The 17756-nt window shown below is 41.0% G+C and overlaps 4 protein-coding genes across 9 annotated transcripts; 2 read left to right on the top strand and 2 right to left on the bottom strand.

Annotated features, from left to right (window-relative positions):
- Window positions 1-183: 183 nt before the first annotated feature.
- LOC120961505 (actin-related protein 3) lies at window positions 184-3094 on the bottom strand. Its single transcript, XM_040385247.2, has 6 exons — window positions 2589-3094; window positions 2249-2429; window positions 1382-2150; window positions 1222-1304; window positions 1046-1129; window positions 184-961 (listed from the first exon to the last, which is right to left on the bottom strand). Exons 1-6 carry the CDS (start codon window positions 2630-2632, stop codon window positions 866-868), a joined length of 1257 nt encoding a protein of 418 aa, XP_040241181.1. The 5' UTR covers window positions 2633-3094; the 3' UTR covers window positions 184-865.
- Window positions 3095-3360: 266 nt separating this feature from the next.
- LOC120961509 (MICOS complex subunit MIC13 homolog QIL1-like) lies at window positions 3361-4159 on the top strand. Its single transcript, XM_040385253.2, has 3 exons — window positions 3361-3533; window positions 3650-3800; window positions 3884-4159. Exons 1-3 carry the CDS (start codon window positions 3526-3528, stop codon window positions 4091-4093), a joined length of 369 nt encoding a protein of 122 aa, XP_040241187.1. The 5' UTR covers window positions 3361-3525; the 3' UTR covers window positions 4094-4159.
- An 89-nt stretch (window positions 4160-4248) lies between these two features.
- LOC120961507 (proliferation-associated protein 2G4) lies at window positions 4249-8536 on the bottom strand. Of its 3 annotated transcripts, XM_040385250.2 has the most exons (6): window positions 8407-8536; window positions 8205-8317; window positions 7545-7642; window positions 6503-7117; window positions 5631-5763; window positions 4249-5272 (listed from the first exon to the last, which is right to left on the bottom strand). In XM_040385250.2, exons 2-6 carry the CDS (start codon window positions 8296-8298, stop codon window positions 4971-4973), a joined length of 1242 nt encoding a protein of 413 aa, XP_040241184.1. In that variant the 5' UTR covers window positions 8299-8317; window positions 8407-8536; the 3' UTR covers window positions 4249-4970. The 3 variants fall into 3 exon arrangements, with proteins under 3 accessions (XP_040241184.1, XP_040241183.1, XP_040241185.1); XM_040385249.2 differs by having other exon boundaries at window positions 8205-8536; XM_040385251.2 differs by lacking the exons at window positions 8205-8317; window positions 8407-8536 and adding an exon at window positions 7796-7971.
- A 403-nt stretch (window positions 8537-8939) lies between these two features.
- LOC120961508 (uncharacterized) lies at window positions 8940-13959 on the top strand. 4 transcript variants are annotated; one of them, XM_049605907.1, is made up of 7 exons: window positions 8949-9229; window positions 11778-11979; window positions 12089-12165; window positions 12594-12687; window positions 12768-12842; window positions 12914-12961; window positions 13037-13959. In XM_049605907.1, exons 1-7 carry the CDS (start codon window positions 9179-9181, stop codon window positions 13705-13707), a joined length of 1218 nt encoding a protein of 405 aa, XP_049461864.1. In that variant the 5' UTR covers window positions 8949-9178; the 3' UTR covers window positions 13708-13959. The 4 variants fall into 4 exon arrangements, with proteins under 4 accessions (XP_040241182.2, XP_049461864.1, XP_049461863.1 ...); XM_049605906.1 differs by having other exon boundaries at window positions 11766-11979; XM_040385252.2 differs by lacking the exon at window positions 8949-9229 and adding an exon at window positions 11448-11696 and having other exon boundaries at window positions 11766-11979.
- Window positions 13960-17756: the final 3797 nt, after the last annotated feature.

Below are 17756 nucleotides of genomic sequence, written 5' to 3'. Positions count from 1 at the left end.
TATATTTCCTGAACACCCGTTATAACAGGGCAAATTCATTTCCTCAGATGGGTGAACAAACCCCAATACATGAAGTATGCAACTGTTCAACAAGTTACAAATGTAGTTCGATGTAAGAAATATACCAATACCAAATATACCAAATATACCAACAATATACAATTGTTTTCAATCGAAACTTGCTACAGTTTTACGTACGCTATTGCTTTATTTCTCTTCAAATGAAAGATAGTTTGGAAATTTATTTTAATACTTTAAATTGGGTACCGATAACGCTCAGCCGCATCTAAAAATGATGATTTAAAAAATTAACAAAAAAATGCAGTTTATTTCGATACTTCCGAGTTGCATGCATGCATTCCATCTGCTCCGATAATACTCGTTGCAATGTAGTTGTTTAATGTTTCGAACCGTCGTTTTATTACATACTGTTATGATAGAAGCATTTTTTCATTGTTTTCTTTTAAGCTGGTGATAAAATTACGGACCTGCATGCATACAAGCAAAGAAGAGAAATGAATTGGCAGGGAACGATTGCGCAATTGCCTAACGAATGGAACTGTATGTATAAAGTATAAAAAAAATACAAAACGTTTGAAATGCTTCCTAATCGCGGGCTTACACTTCTAGTTTACCGGTTTGCTGTGGAAGCAAACGAACGTAACGATTTTTAATGGGGATTACTTTTGGTAAATAATGTATGTGTGTTTTTTTTTAGAAAAGACTTCAAGTCGTTTCTATTTAGCAGTTTGTTCAATTTTCTCACCATTCGTTTAAGATACCGAACCTGACGCGTTGCATTGGATGGGCACGATTCACTATAACGCCAATGTGTTCTGTATTCACGCTAAACATCCGCTTTTCCTTATGTCATGGTTCCAAAGACTGGATTATGGCGGCATATACCAGGCCCGTACTCTTCGTAGGCAGCTTTTGTGTGACACACTTGATAGAATTCGGGCTGGATGAGAGAGAAGAGCACAAAACATAATAATTAGTCACCTTTTTTTTGCGACACACCCACATTTTTCGAATTAGCGCTTACCGTGGAAGCCAGCATGCTACCTCCGAACCAGACGGCGTATCGTTGCATATGATGCGATATCACCGACACATCAATTGGTTTTGGCTACGACGAGAACGACAAATCATCTCATATTAGTGCATGCACGGTAGCTTTTATTGCCGCTCTGCATCTCCTAACACGTCCGTTATACATACCTTTATTCTTCCTTCGCTTAAATTTTCACTAATTCTCAGACGAGCATCGACACTTCGCTTTATGTCTCGTTGCAGACGACGTCCTAGATGGGTATAAAAATAGAAAAGTTGTAGGCAAGAGTATCCTCACTTCCGAAATATCTTCCCTGTGTATACTTACCAAAATCACGGAACATTGTCGACCCACCGCTCAGCACGATATTGTTGTACAGCGGTCTTCGCACATCGATTGGGCAGTTCTGTATGACCGTGTCTACGATTTCCGACAACGGTGTCGTGAAGTCGGGGTTGGAAAACTCGGGATGGAAGAAAATTTCCGGCCCCAGGAACCGCTCGTACCCGACGTCCACACCGAACGGCTGCTTCGTGATTGCATTGATGCCCTCGTAGTGGCGCATCCACTTGGTCGGTTCCGCATCGTACTTGGCAAACTCTTTCGCAATGTCCGGACAGATGTAGCTGTACCGTTCCTTAATCGCTTTGGCCGTCTCCAGACTCTGCTCAGGCGGAATGCCCACCTCGCGCTCGCGCAGCAAGCTCTGAATGAACGAGGTAATGTTGCGCCCCGCAATAGGAATGTGTTTGATGCACGATCCGATCACGTACCCCTCCGCTACGGGAATGACGTGCGTGACGCCGTCACCGCTGTCCACCACAATGCCGGTCAGCGTCCGCTCCTCGACCGGGCGCGATGCCCAGCTGGCCGCCAGTGCGAGCACCGCCTGCACCGCAATGTACAGCCCCGGTACGTTAAACGTTTCGAACATGATTTCGGCAGTGTACTCCCGGTTTTCCGGCGTGTTTAGTGGCGGCTCGGTAAGCAGAAAGTGGTGGTCCTCCGGTTCCGCGCGAAGATATTTGAAAATGCACTGCTCCAGAAACCGCTCCATCAGGTCCCAATCTTCGACCAGCCCATGGCGAACGGGGTACTACAATCCGGGAGGGATAGAGAGCAGTTCCATATGAACATTAATCATCATTACGTGTGATGGGGGTCCACTCTCCCCCTCGCATGAGTCATACATACCTTCACCGAGTATCCAGTCGCATCGAACGCTTCATCGCCGATGTAGAAATCCAAGTCCTCGACTCCTTTGGTCACACGGCGTGCACTTTGATCGCCTACTTTGGCCGACTCTTTGATCGCAATAGCGGAAGGGATGATGAACTGTGGTTCCTTGTTCGCTGCAAACCCAAGTTTCGTGTACCTGTGATACGCGCCGCAAAACGCGCAAGAGGAGTAATCACATCAGTATGAGTAATTGATCATTTATTTTAAGCCAAATTGTCGAAAAGCTGGCCAAGATCAGCAATTTGCCGCTCTTTATCTATCTTCCCACTCCACTTGGTCCGGTGATGACACATACCCAGTTCCTACATCAATCACACAAGCTGGAAGTCGTCCGGTCATTTTTGGACCCTTTTATTTACTGCTGGATACACACACGAACACGATGGATAACGTTTAGTCCGATATTTTTGAGGATAATACCGTTATTTTCCTAATCTGACTGTTAGAAACAGGCCATCCGTCTCGTAAGCGCAGGAATTCTTTACCGATAAGAACGTCCCTATATTTCGACAAAACAAAACCACACCTAAGCACTGTGGGTCTTGGAGCTTCGAGCTGAGTTGTTGGTTTTTCTTCTTCTTCTTCTTCTTCCGCTTCTCCACGATGACACAAGGCAATCTAGCTGTTTGTTGGTTCACTGCAAATGATATCTCAATGTTGACCAATTGCCGTAGTGGTTTGCAGAAATTGGAACTATTTAGTACGGTTCAACTATATGCACAATGCTATTATCGTTCTTCTGATAATGATACATCTAGTTTAATTTTATCCGCATAAACTTCTTCTTCAATTGCTGTCACAGCAATTTCTGCAGCTAGCTTTGATCGGTAAGTTTAGAGCGTCAGGTCGAGTTCTCAACAAGAGACGGTGCGAATGTTTTGAAATAAAAAAATATTCTTTTATTTTATTTTCCTGCTTATACATAATTATTTAATTAAGCGTATTAATTTTAAAATTCCAAAGATCGTCTTTATGCTCAAAGACCAAGCAGGAACGTTTACTTTAAAGGAAGAACTGTTTAATTTGTCATCCACGCTTTCATTCAACGGCGCACAGCGTGAACCTTATAAATCAGCTGACAACTCGGATAAATCGGCTTGTGGTTTTGGTAAAAATTACGTAAAATAAAAACACACAAATCCTGCTTGATCTTTCCTGCGAGTGTTTTTGGGGGAGTAAGTAAGCTAACCCACTGTTGTTGGGGTGTCCGACTGTTGGAAGCGTAATCGAATATGTTCAGGTAAATATGTTAGCGGGCTGTGCATCTCCGTCCTATGCTCGTACCGTCCATACCGATTGGCTGCTGATTACCAACTGGGCATACATTTATGCGGTATTCTCGGTTGTCCTCCTCAGGTTTGCGGTAAAAGTTGGCCTCGCTGGCGGTGCCGTGTACTACAGCAAGCAGGAAGGCATCTGGGAGGAAGACACCGAAAAGGTGTACGAGCGGTATGCTACTGCAATGAAGCCACACATCGAGAGCGTAAAGCAACAAATTCCATTGGATGTAAGCAGCAGCTCGAGTACAGCTTTTGGGTAGAACTCGGAACTAATCCATTCCCGTTTCCCGAAACCCATTCCCGTTTCCAGATACCGGCCCTCCCTTCGAGCGGAGAGTTATGCTTTGTGACGAAACATTATTACAATGAGGGTGTGAAAAATACGATTCATTTCATCCATCGGCTTCCTTGCTATGCTGGCCAGTGGGCAAAGAAGGGTTCGGATGCAATTAAACAAGCCCTGGACGCTCAACCAGCCCCCCCAAAAGCCGAACCTGCAGCAGCAGTGACAAAGAAGTAGGACACGAATGGTTTAAACACTAACTGTTGGTAACATGAAATAAAACGCGGGTCTGTGAAATAGGAAGGACGAGTTGTGTTTATTATTTCTGCCTCGGCCGTAGACAATTTCGGACTGTGGTACAATTATACTTCAACAGTAAGCGACAACGTATATGCTCGTATGACAACGGATCTGATTTATTTTTAAAAGAAATAACAAAATTTTGATGAAAAAGGTAGGGGGTTTGTTTTTCCCCTAGCCTGAGGAATCTGTAAAAAAAACTGTAATTTAAAACATATTAACGTACGGATGCGAAGAAAAATAACTTTTGCTATCGAAGTCAAAAGTAGAGTCTTGTCATGCATGGGGATTACAATCGGACCGGAATTGTAACGTACCACAGGGTAATTAATGGATTGAAAGGCAAAAAAAAGTAAAAATAAAGCATAATATTAAATTTCACAAAAAAAAAAAAACGCATTCTACGCCTTAAGTTGCTTTGCGATTTTATCCCTCTTTAAAAAAAACGCTACAACGTAAGTTAGATGGACCAGCCGCTAGATGGCTCTGCACGGATGTTGTCTTAGAACCGTTCTATTTTTAGAACCAGTGCACTTCTCACACGTGTTTGCGGGAGTGAGCGGGAGAACTATTTCCCTAAGCGGACGCCGCATTGCACTTTTCCTCGTAACGGCAGTGTGCAGCAATGCGCCGAAGGGTATTGCGGTACGGAATATTGCGCGTCCGAATAAAACGTTAATAACCATCAGTACACGGTGTTGGTGGACCGACGGCAGCCGTGTACTGGGGTGACAGAAGGAGAGGGAGGAAGAAAAGCTGCTCGACTCACTGAAGGTGGTGGCGGCGCAGTGGCTGTAAACGCAATACATTGCTGTTATGCTTTTGCTTCCGCCTTATCGGCAGTAGCAGCAGGAGCATCTTCTTCGCCACTATCACCTTCCTCCTCGTCAGCTGCACCGGCGGCCGCTCCCTTGTTCTTCTTTCCTCGGTTTCGCTTCTTCTTCGCCTTCGCGCCACTTTGCGGCGCTACCTTGCCGGCTAGCAGATTCTTCATCTCTTCGTCCTGCACGCTGTGTTCGCTTTCGTAGCAGTTCTCATCGAAAGGATGGCCGGTAACGACTTTCTTCCCATTGGCCGTGATGAGCACCGTGTATTTGAACTGAGCAACGTATTCATCTAGAAAAAAAGCCAAACAAGAAGGTTCATTTAACACACTTGTGGCGAAAGCAAAACATGGCTATCGAACATTAAACAAAGGTGTTGTTTTTGTGCGACACTCTAAGCCCTGGGCTTGATTAATCTCAATTGATTAACGCACCAATATCGGCCAGCGATGGATGTTCTTGCAAAAGTCATCCATCAGAAGACAGAATCCTTTACGCAAAAAGTACCATCACCGGACGGGGAATCAAGAGTCGCTGGGGTACGCTTTAGCAAGGTGTCTGGTCGTGAAGCCTATTGCAACTACAGCGACACGTAATTCTCCTTGCATATATAGCTAGTAAATATGCATTAGTGTTACTGGATTACTTACTATGCTTCTCGTATAATACTTGGAAGGGTTCAACCATCTTGTGCGTCACGCATTCGTTGACGCCTAGCTTAGCCTTTGCCTCCTCTTCGAAGTTGCGCAAGTTGAATGGCATTGTACCGTACTTCTTCTTCACCTGTCGGAGTTCATTTGTAGGGGAAGTGTTGCGGAAAAAAATGATTAGATAAATAAAGTTAGGAAGCGAACATCACAAAATAAAACATATGTTCCCAGCATACCCCTTTCTCATACACAAAAAAAAGCTTTGCATATTTTAAAGGGTGGGAACTGAACTACTACTATTTCAATTTACCCTCAGCTCTCATAATCTTATACTACTCATTGGGTCGTCACAACCAAGGCTCGAGATTTGACAGTCCCATTTAATGTGAAGATAAGCAGTGAAGAACGAGAACAGCGATTCCTGCTTGCACAGCCTCAATCAGGATTAGAAGAAGTATATTTGCATACACAAATAATTCCCCCTAATCAGTTTTCGAGAATCCGTGCTTCAGTTCAAATCCTCTTTTCGTTCTTTATTACAAACTCTACCACAGTAAGAGAACTTAATCAAACTCTCCCCTCAGAAGAACTATCCCCTCGAGCGCGTAGGTTTTAATCATTGGGTAAAATTTGGTTAGAAATAGTGTGGTGTTATAGTTTTATATGCATTGCTGCGGGCAGACACAACATTTCATAGTATTTTTGCCAGTTGCAGAAGAAGGGCTTGTGTCAGAGTCAGAACACCATTAGAGAGAGGGATTTGAACCCAAAACCCTGCCACAGTTCATACTAACTACAAGCCCTTCAACGCATTATACTATGGAGTGGCCCATGTCAGAGCCATGTCAAAGGGCGATCCTATACACACTTACCTCACCGATGAACGCACGGGATGCTTTCAGCTTAAGCATGTAGTTTTCGTCCGTTTTCTTGTAGATCGCCACCCGGGTATCATGCTCCTTGCCAAGCCCTTCGCCCGTGCTGATCAGTACATCCATCGCATACACTTCATACTTCTCAAAGTCACACTTCTCGTGCTCCTTCTTTTGCGCAATTGTCGGATTCTGGATGATCGTTTTCTCGCCATCGATTTTGAACTGTTTCAGCTGGTGGCTCAGCATACCTTCGATCGGTTTGCACTTGAAGTCGGACGCAATTTTTTGTACCGCATCCGTGACCGCATAGTTGCCAGTACCAGCCTTAAGCAGGCGGAGCGCGGCCTGGCTGGCATGGTATGCCGCCAAGACAACGTCGGCCGCGCGGCCCTTGCACTTATTCTCGGGTGTCGCACCAACCACGATCGTGTGGGCCGCAACCGCGATGAAACCGTCGATGTGTGCGCCCATGTCGATCTTGACCACATCGTTCTCTTTCAGCACGTAGTCCGGATCGTTACGCGCTGGTGAAAAGTGACAGATGCAGTTGTTCACCGAGAGGCATGTTGGGAAGGCAATGCCTTTCTTCATGTCTTCATCATGCTTATATTTCTACACCGAAGAGTGTGCAGGGAAAAAAGTAAAGAAAGCGGGGATTTATGTATCACATTTTCTTAGCGTCATTAGATTAATCAAGAAAAAAAGCGTTATAATCGTGTGTCCTCATATATCATTGTGATGATCAGCGATATTTTTATATCTCAGATACTATCTAACTTAATTGGCTCTAAGTTGGTTAAAATCATCGGACACAAATATAAATTAGTTAAATCGTGATTGGTGGGTCGATCGAAGATTCGAACTCACACCTCTGGCGGGAAGTGTAAGGCAGCAAAAGTCTAACGACGTTACCACATGCACAAACACCACGCACCCTTTCCCTAACGCTAATTTTGCATTAGGTTCGGAAAGCAACGAAATCGTTTTCAACTAGAACAGGCCCTTTCAAACAATTTAATATTTTTCACACAAAACTCACCTTTCCCGTATCATGCATCAGCATATTGTCACCCTTCTGGCAAATTTCTTTGACTGAAGCACCAGCAACACATTCTTTGACAATTGCTTGGAGGGTTCCTAGAAAGAAAAAATAAACGACACAATTAATAACCGTTAAAGCTAAAGCCAATCACAGCTTCAATAAAAACATTCAACGATATCACAAAAAAATGAGGTTTTCTCTGCACGCACCCCGAGACAACGTGCAGATTTTGGAGGTTATAAACCTACATCTTAGCAGATTTCCATGCCAACTACTGCACTACGAGGCTTATCACTGATCACAAACGGTCAAGGAGAAGTGAAAGTACTACGTGACACACACTAAACCATCCTGCACAAGATCGTGCGTCCAAGTGAACGCAACGAAATCTGCTCCTTCCGGAAAACGTGGCCTCCTGCGACAGGAAACCGGAGCGCGTTTTGTGTAACACCGCCTTGTTCACGTGCTCGTATGTGGTAGTAAGACATTTTTTCACAGATGTGGGCAAGCGACGAGGTATGTAGCAGATCATGATGACACTACACCAGATGCAATCGAAGCTGCAACGTACGCACCATTATTGGGGATAATCCAACTTATGCAGCCCTTTTCCGATAACTGTTATTTCTACACCAGTTAAATAACTAACACACTTACTGTTCACAACATCACCGGCTATTCTGTACTTTTCGATGACGGTCGGATCTTCAATCGTCAATTCCTGGTCGGTCTGCTTTTCGACTGGAGCCATGGTTAGAGCAGCGCAGCTTCTGTCCGAAGGAAGATAATTTCGGAAATCACTTTGTACCCTGTTGCACTTTGAACACTTTTCAGACACCACCAGCGAGCTGATGCGCACCTCTGAAATCTCGTAAAACGCGGCTCTGGTATGGAGATAGATTTACAATCGCAAACTGTACGCCACCACCGTACGCACGTTTCGCTTTTGACGCGGCAGATTTTCACTTCTTCTTGTTTTGCAAGCAAGACGTTTGCTGAGGTGGTGTGAGTGTGACATTCTCACCTAAAAAAATTGACCCAAAGTGTGGTGAGCCCAACGCAGTTTGGCAGTCAAATAGCAGTCAAATAAGGCAATCTAACATCGTTTTCGAATATTACACGTGCTGGTGTGTTTGAGTATGTTTAAACGATTGTGGCAAACATCCAATTCATTCGTCGTTTTCAGATGATATGTCTTGTTATGTTATCTAAATTTAAACAAATATTACTGGTATGTGTGCTTTTTTTAATTACAAAATTAACGATTTATTGAATTTCGAAAAATTTCGAATACTTTTCAAACAGCAAAACAACTTCACCACAATCGTTTACACGCGGCATAAGTAAAATTAGGCCTTTAGTTCAGTGTAAACATACCGATAGGCCAAAACACCTTCACCAAACCAAAACAAACCTCCAGAACTGTGGGATCATTTACATTGAATAAAAGTAAGAGCCGACTTCGGTCGGTATATATTGTTGCAAAAGGGGATTTGCAAAAGGGGACGATACAGAGGGAGCTGGAAGATCTTGTCTTAACTTGTACCAAACATTAATCGGAAGAAGTTCATGTGTATGGCCACTAATATTAATATTTATGCAGTGAGTTATAGTTGCTTGTGTATGAAAGTATGAACAAGTATCAAACCAAACTTGTAGCCGGGACAGGCACTGGTGCAGCGGTGAGTGATGGATGCAAATTTCGTAAAATAAAACCCATCTTTATGATATCTATTATTGCACATTTACACTATTGTTGCCAGGTGTTGACGGAACAAGTCGATCCCTTAGGCAAAAATACACAAGATGAAAGGAAGAAACCGACAGCAGTCGGAAGTATTACCCGTGAAGTCGCATCGAACAGCAACGATAATAGGCAGTATACGGATGCAATGAAATTAGACCCATCCCGCATAGAGATTGAAAGCGTTTTAGCGAATGCTATTAAAATAGAAAACTTTACAGAAGAGGACAGTGTCTTCAATGAAGAAAGCATCCCTCTTGATACAATACGTAAGTTATAATAATGAAGTATTTTTTACCATCATACATTACAACATTAGGAAGTTTGGCATTTAATTATGTTTTACGTTATACCATGTTTATAGGGTTACCAAAGAGAAAATATTTCGGGGATGAAGAGTCGGAAGACGATTCCAGCATTACATCGAAATCGCAAGACTCTGTAAGTAGTAGTACTGACGATCAGATGGAATGTATAACATTTTTTGGGCATGTTTATTATTTGAAGAGAATAATTGAATTATATTTGTTTTCCTCACAGAACGATGCTTGGGATGAAATGCATTACCAAAAAGAAACTGATCTTCGAGCGACCGCATCGACAGCCAACAATCCTGTCAAGAAAAAAAAGTTAGAACAAACACCACGTGGTACGTAAATGAATGATTTGCAAATAGTTCGATACTCGTATTAAGTGTGCAATTTAATAATAATTTTGACTTGTGTATGACATGCGTTTTTTTTGCAGAATCCGTCAAACAATACCTTGTAAACGATAGTTTTAGAATGAAACCTGTCAGTGGTAAGAAATTAATTAATGTTACCAGCTTCATTATAAAAAAACTCGTTTCTAACAAATCATTTTATTGTAAATTCTGCAGAACCCAATCGCAATCGGATTTCACAGAACGATGGAGTGCAAGATATATCTATACAGATACAGATATGTAAAGAAAGAATAAGGAAACTAGAGGAAAAAAATCGATACCTAAAACAAGTTATAGCTGATAAGTTAGACATTATTGTAAAAGGCTCAACCAGACAGGTTCAGCAAATGGAGAAGTTAGTTTCGACCAGAGCAGGTTCTCCACTTTTAGAGCCATTTCCGGATCCTTCCTTTACTGCAAAACTTTCAACTCCGGTAAGTTTTCACAAAACAGTATTTGTGTTGAATCCAGTGGAAACTGAAGAGGAACTGCAAAAGCTGGAAGATATCATTGGCTCAGATCCTAAGTATAGAGAGCAGGTCGTAGAATACTTGCAACGAGATTCCACCCGAACTGACCTTGAAAATCGACTGCACGATGCAATTGATATGCTGTTTTGTAGGCGCTTGTTCGCTAGCATGAGTTGGTCAGGAATCAGCAGGAGTGGAGTTCCAAAAATTCAGTTAAGCAAATATGAAAACATTATTCGACTGTTTCAAACGGTTGGCACTACTGAAAATGATAAACCATGCTTGCGTTATATAGCAGAGTATTTAAAAAACAAATTAAAGCATGCTAAATCACGTATTCACATACCGAAAATGAGGAAAACATCCAGCCACAAACCAGCTAGAAACGCTATTTCTGATGCTATCGCGTGATGACGATCGTGCATAGACGATCCTGATCCTGCAACTGCCGTCAAGTTGCGTGGACGATATAGTGAATTAGTATGAAAACAAAAATGAGAAATGGAAATGAAAACTTAGTGTATAAGTGTATAAATAATGGAAATAAGCGCTTCTATATAATTCATAAAATTCTCATGGTGCAGAATCGATGGTAGCAATCATCCGAACAGGAGCGGGTCGTAACAATCCAGATCCGGACTCTACCAAAGCCAACTGGATTCGCTGGTCTCCCCGAACTCAACCGGACTTAATCGGAATCGTCCGGAATTGCAGAGTCAAATTCGGTTTTAATCGGGAATCGGATTCAGTTTTCCAGAACCGGAGTTGGAGTTGATTCATGACTCCACTCCGGATTACTCATCACTAGTTGGCGACGATGATAACTACGTATGATTAAATTGAGTAAAACAGATAAGGTGATTCCAGCAATTCACGTGCAATCGAACCATCACCAGGCAACAGTTTAAACGCGGCTTAAGTAAAATTAGACCTTTAGTTTCAGTGTAAACATACCGGCAGACAAAATCAGCTTCATCCAAACCAAAACAAACTTCCAGAACTGTGCCGTACGATGGGTTACATTGAATAAAAGTAAGAACTGACTTCAGTGCTTATTGCGGTTGTCGCAAAAGGGGTTTTAAAACGATAAAAAGGTCAGCTGGACAATCCTGTCCAAACGTTAATGTGTGGCCATCGATATTTCATACAGTGTGTTATAGTTGCTTGTGCATGAAAGTATGAAAAAGTCTCAACCCAAACTCCTAGCCGTGGCTGGCACTGGTGCAGCGGTAAGTGATGGAAGGCAGTCTTGATAACCCAAAACGAGCCGTATGATATTTATCATTGATTGTTTCCAGCGTTTCATCCAGGTGTTGACGGAACAAGTCGATCCCTTAGGTGATAATACACAAGATGAATGGAAAGAACCGACAGAAGCCGTAAGTGTAAGCTGCGGAAAAGATGAGATGGAATTCGGCCCAACACGAACAGAACTTGAAAACGTGCTAGCAAATGCTATTAAAATTGAAAGCAGTGACTTCAATGAAGAAAACATTTCGCTTGATGGGTTAAGTAAGTTGTTATAATTCAGTACTTTTTAAAAGTCAGCTTTGTATCGGCAAAGTTACGATATTAAGGATTGTAGCATTTGATTAATTATCACGTTATTCCATGTTCATAGTGTCACCAAAGAGAAAATACTCCGAAAACGAAGAATCGGAGGACGATTCCAGTATCACATCGATGGCGCAAGATTTTGTAAGTAGCAGTATCAAAAGGTCAAATAGAATTCATAGGAAAAAACGTATTTATCGGATTATTGTATGAATGTTATCGATGTTTGCTGTCGGTATGAGATAAACGATCCTATCTTGTCCTTAATCACATGCATGATCACTGTTATAGTTGAAATCGATCCTTTTGGTTCTTTACATGTTGGATTGATTTTTTATCCTTGTTTTCTCCTGATTTTATCACATATCCCTTCAGTTAACTTCCTAAATCAAGTTATAAACAATAAAGTTTGGTTCCTTTTTATTTGAGTTGCACCAAATTTCTGATTACTTGGAACATAAAGTGAAGCACATGGAAGTTTAGTATGAAACGTTAACGAAAAATAACATTTGTATGATTGTCATGTATATGATAAGAATAATTACACAATGTTTTTATTTTGTTTATTACAGAGCGAAACTGTCACAGAAATGCATTATCAAAGACAAACTGCCTTGAACATCAACAATCCTGTCAAGAAAAAAACGTTAGAACAAACACCACGCGGTACGTAAAACTATGTGAGGAAAATAATTCAAAAATTGTTACAACATCGTCTTGGGATTATTCTTATTTCTTGTGTTCAGCTTCAAATTCACGCATTATCTCGTCATCCACGGATAATATTGGAAGACATATTGTCAGTGAATCGCAAAACCGTAGTAAGTGACATAACATGTGTAATTTGATAATTTTATGTGCGTTGAGTGTTATTATGTCTGATTTTTTTCAGTCAAACAATATGTGGATAATGAAGATTTCAAAATGGAGCTTGACGGTGGTAAGAAATTTGGTTCATGAAGTACAAGAAATTGTTTTTTTTTTAACTAATTGCTTTAATTCTTAACCTCTCCAGTCAATAACAAACGTCGGCAATCGCAATACGATGTAGTGTCTAACCAAGCGACACAGTTGCAAATGTATAAAGCCAGAATAAGGGAATTGGAGCAGGAAAATCGATACTTACAAGGGATCATAACATCTAAATTAGATGTTATTATACAAAATTCAGCAGAGCAAAACGAACATATAGATAAATTGGTTGCAAGATCAAAGTCTACATCTCAACCCGCGACTCAGAAAAGTCTTCACAAGACGGTATTTATGTTAAGGCCATTGAACACTGAGGAGGAGTTGCAACAGCTAGATGAAATCGTTGGCACAAATCCGACGTATAGGGCGCATGTTGTAGAATACTTAAAACGTGAATCCAACCGTACCGATGTTGAAAATTTACTACACGATGCAATTGATTTGCTGTTTTGTAAAAGATTTTTTGCTCGTATGACTTGGACAGGAATTAGTAGGACCGGAGCACCGAAGGTACAGTTATGTAAATATGAAAACATTATTCGCCTATTTCAATTAGTTGGTGAAAGTGAGAGCGAAACACCTACTCTGCGTTATATAGTAGAGTATTTAAAAAACAAGTTGAAACATGCCAAATCACGCATTCATATACCCTTAACGAGAAAAACATCCAGTCATAAAAAAATTAAAAAAACTACTTCCGATAATATCGTATGATGCACATGTTGTTATCCTACAATTTTATCAAAACTGCCTTGTTGAGTTTATAACAAAAATCTCATACAAAGTTTTTGAATTTATTGATTTGCGAATTCAGAATATTAACCTCAAGACAGTCAATGCAATGTGTAATGGTTTCAAATTCTCTTGACAGTGGTTCAATGCAAACTTCCCTTGTTAATTTTAAATGTAAGCAGCATTTTAATTGTAAGAAGTAAAACATACATTTTGGAACTGTTATACACCAAATCATGTTTTTATTGCCTTTCGAATGATGACGTGTGACGTGAAAGTGAGATAAATAAAATAATTATGCACTTGAAATTTTTTTTAACGGAAAAAAATACACATCGCGGTCCCGGGGTACTCAAACGACTCTACAACACGCCCGACGTGGGTTTCACCCTCGTATGGACCTCTCCTCTGCAGCAAGGAGTTACTATCTGGCTGCGTGGTACTCAATAAGTCTCGAAAGTCTGTATATGGTGACATGACCGCGTAGATGGCAAAGGCAAACAGCAGAATAAAAAAAGTCTTTAAATATCTAGCACTGTTCATCGTACAGCTCTGGGTGTCCTAGAGTAGTAGTATGCACATTTACCCGAAGAGAAGAGCTAGTTTTTAGATGAAAAAAAAAAACAAACTTTATGCTAAACTAGGATTCTTATCCATCCGTCGGCGCAGCGAAAACCTAACTGCTGTTAGTTTGTTTCCGCAGTGCAAACGAACAACTTTATACAAATTTTATTGAAGTTTTCCAATAATTATCTTTAAATAAATGGTTAACATGTCGCGGTTTTTACGACGTTTTTTTAACATTAACAAGCTTTATTTATGGGTTAAAAATACGTTACGTCGGTTTTTTAGTGTGCCTGGCAGCGTGAAGATCAAATTACTAGTTTCCAATTGTTTTGTCGTTCACTGTAATTCAAACCGGAGAACAAATTTGTTACGTGGAGAAGCGAACTAAGCATTGCTGAGAAAGGCCTTTTGTGAGGTATAAACCTATCTGCAGTCAGTGTGGCCAGATTATTTTGGCGGTTTTCGGTAGGCGCATCAAAATTTTATCGGTAGTTTTCGGTAGGTTAAAACTCTAAACTTAAAAGAAGTAAAAGCGAATCTTTTATCTAGGATATGGATTAGATTTGGTTCAGCGGTTACACACATGAAGATTTTTTCTGAAGTGTCGATCTGAAAATTGGAATTCTAAGCCAAAGAAGGACTAAGATGCACATTTTTTTCTCAGTGGTGGCAAGTTCTTTTTCTCGGGGCTCCACGCGACCGCCTAGGGCCGCAGCAGTGCTCCATTGGATTTTATCGTACGTGCTGTCATTTGATTTTCGCTGGATTATTTAGATTGATTGAATTGTTTGGCTGAGTTTTATAGTTCAATGAGCGTTTCTACATACACCGAGACTGCAGCTGAGAGATGGCTGTGAGAGAATTGACAATCGGTTTCTCATGCCGGTGTGTGTAGAAGCTCTGAAAAGCGCCGAGATGAGACTTTTAAAATGATGTTCAAAAAATTCATTTGAATCGCTTAATTGAAGTCAAAAAAGTTTCTTTTAATTTTTAATAATATTTCTACGATTATTAGACGGCAAAAATGCAAACTATAATTGATCGTTCGCCATAAACTGCCAATTCAATTTTTTCTCAGCTCCATCGTTCTTTGCATGCCGAGGAGATTTCTCTCAGGCTGGAAATAGACGAACCGAGATCTTCGCGGTACCGCGAAAATCGCGTATGACTTGAGCTGTCAATTATGTCATAAAATCTTACAGATAGCCGAGATAATCGCGGTTCGTGTATGGAACCATCCGAGATCTGGTGACGATTGAATGTGCCAAGAAGAAATATTTTTCTATCAATTTGCGAATCAAATTATTTATTTCACATAGTTTGTGCAAAATAAAATACAAAACTCATTTCTCGACACGAGTTTTCACACAAATCCGCCAGAAAAAGTAAAAATAATCGGTTCGCGCTACCGCGAAAATCTCAGCAATACCGAAGTTGGGTATCTCTGCGAAACAGCAGGCGCGATTGGAGGCGCGGAAGATTTGACAGCTCTACTGTTATACAACTGTTATAAACAATACACGAATTTCGCGGTACCGCGACGACCTCGGTTCGTCTATTTCCAGCCTCACTGAAAATGCAGTCAGTCGCTGTCAAAGCATGCTGTCAGTTATTTTCTCAGCTGCTTTCTCGGTGTATGTAGAAACGCTCAACGATTAAAAAATTGAGATTTTTTCCTTCTATCCCTAGATATACATATATATACATCGGTATTTCTAGTCACTTTGCCCACAGGGCAAGGCGAGCTTTTTGGCGGCCACTATCGCCAAACCGTCGCAAAACGTCAAAACCGACGTCACAAGTACATAAAACCGACGTCGCCAGCGAGGGAAACTCGCAACGATTTGGAGGCGCTGGCGACGGTGGCCACCAAAAAGCTCGCCTGACCTGCGAACCAGTGTGGTCAGATTATATTGGCAGATTTCGGCAGGAGCACTGTTGAGAACGCAACCATTTAAATTTAATCAATTATTTTTACAATTACAGTAGAACGTCGATTATCCGGGGACGGATTAACCGGTGGGCGGCTTAACCGTGCGCATAAATCTGACAGCTGTTCATACGTACGGCGAAAGTTTGCAGCGATAATCAATTGGGTAACCAGTTTCTTGTGCAGCTCGGTAGTGTCTAGGGGTATTTTCGAAATTCATTTTTGTTCATGAACAGTTGTTAAACCCACAGTTATTTGTGGAATAATGGTTTACCACTGTCAGGCGTGATGCTACCTGGCATGAATATAATGTTAAGTGACAGGAGGTAGGGTATAAAGTAAGTTGCTATGTTGAATAAACTCTCTCTCTCTGCGTTCTGAACTCTACCCCTCAAGTGTGCTGCGTTAATTCATTGCGATTCTGCTAACATTATTGATTAAAATAATATTATACTAACGATTAATCGATTGATTCTAGGTGAATTAATAATAAAACTAGTGAATTTCATATGTTTTATATGCGTTTGACATTTCTTGGACCATTATCCGTGCAAATCGATTAACCGGCAATCGTCCGGTCCCGAGCTGCCCGGATAATCGACGTTCTACTGTAATTTCTTTTTACCCTACTAGCGAAGAGAATGAAAAGGTTTGCGTCTTTTATAAATAATGTGTGTGGTTTGAAGCGAACTTGTGTGAAGCTATGAATTGAAATGTGCTTTTATTTGCAATAAAAGTGATAAAATATTTATAAACCAAGTTTGATGTGTTAAAGTGTTTCTATTGATTCGGGTGCACCAAGTCCGTGTGAAGAGAAGCGCACAAGCGCTCCGCTTGCTGAAAAATGTATGAATATGACAGTTCGGGAAAGTTGCCGTTGACACTTTGTATATGGGTTTGACAGCAGGCGGAATTCCGCGGGCGCGAAATTCCGGTCCGTGTATTTTCGGCCTTAGATTTAAACAACTTTTCTAAATACAAATTGCAAAGGAAGTGTGAGGCACGATTTTGTGAGAATTATTGCACAAAGACCTAGAAAAAACATTTTGTAAGTTTCCTAATCAATACAAAAGATGTGAGAAGTGAATAAAACAATGCGCATTAGAATTTGGCAAGAAAAACAAAAAGGAAGTTCAGCTGTTTCTCGTCTGTGTCAGTGTAGTAAGCGAATCATTATAGAGATGGCGCTAATGTTTAACGTATTTTCATTTGAAATAAGGAGACAACTTTTGAATCTCATTTTGTTCGAACCCAAATAGCCAGCTCGTACTTTATAGCTGATTTAGGGCTGTTTAACGAAAAATCGTTCCGATGTCGTACTTTGTGGCTGATTAAGAGATAGACGGTACTTTGCGGAACTATGGAGCTTTTTAACAGGCACATGGTACTCTTTGGAACTTTGCGGCTGATTAGCACTATGCGTAGGGTTCATGATGGAACTTGAAGGCTTGTTAAGAAAGGGTACTGAACTTGGTGGAACTTTATAGCTTTTTAATGCATGACATCGGTTCAAGGTGGCTCTTGTCAAAGTGTC

The sequence above is a fragment of the Anopheles coluzzii genome, chromosome 2, assembly GCF_943734685.1.
Source record: "Anopheles coluzzii chromosome 2, AcolN3, whole genome shotgun sequence".
In the NCBI taxonomy this organism is placed as follows: domain Eukaryota; kingdom Metazoa; phylum Arthropoda; class Insecta; order Diptera; family Culicidae; genus Anopheles; species Anopheles coluzzii.
This window is presented reverse-complemented; position numbering and strand designations above follow the sequence as displayed.

Excerpts from the sequence above, each read along its gene's own strand:
- LOC120961505 (XM_040385247.2), bottom strand. The coding sequence starts at position 2,632 with ATGACCGGACGACTTCCAGCTTGTGTGATTGATGTAGGAACTGG. Across the intron at positions 2,430-2,588 it reads GTGATTGATGTAGGAACTGG|GTACACGAAACTTGGGTTTG; the intron begins GTATGTGTCATC and ends CGCGTATCACAG. Across the intron at positions 1,305-1,381 it reads GACAATGTTCCGTGATTTTG|GACGTCGTCTGCAACGAGAC; the intron begins GTAAGTATACAC and ends ATACCCATCTAG.
- LOC120961509 (XM_040385253.2), top strand. Across the intron at positions 3,801-3,883 it reads AGCAACAAATTCCATTGGAT|ATACCGGCCCTCCCTTCGAG; the intron begins GTAAGCAGCAGC and ends TCCCGTTTCCAG.
- LOC120961507 (XM_040385249.2), bottom strand. The coding sequence starts at position 8,298 with ATGGCTCCAGTCGAAAAGCAGACCGACCAGGAATTGACGATTGAAGAT. Across the intron at positions 5,764-6,502 it reads CCCGTGCGTTCATCGGTGAG|GTGAAGAAGAAGTACGGTAC; the intron begins GTAAGTGTGTAT and ends GAACTCCGACAG. Across the intron at positions 5,273-5,630 it reads AGTATTATACGAGAAGCATA|ATGAATACGTTGCTCAGTTC; the intron begins GTAAGTAATCCA and ends CTTTTTTTCTAG.
- LOC120961508 (XM_040385248.2), top strand. The coding sequence starts at position 9,179 with ATGAACAAGTATCAAACCAAACTTGTAGCCGGGACAGGCACTGGTGCA. Across the intron at positions 9,230-9,310 it reads GGACAGGCACTGGTGCAGCG|GTGTTGACGGAACAAGTCGA; the intron begins GTGAGTGATGGA and ends TATTGTTGCCAG. Across the intron at positions 9,561-9,655 it reads CATCCCTCTTGATACAATAC|GGTTACCAAAGAGAAAATAT; the intron begins GTAAGTTATAAT and ends CCATGTTTATAG.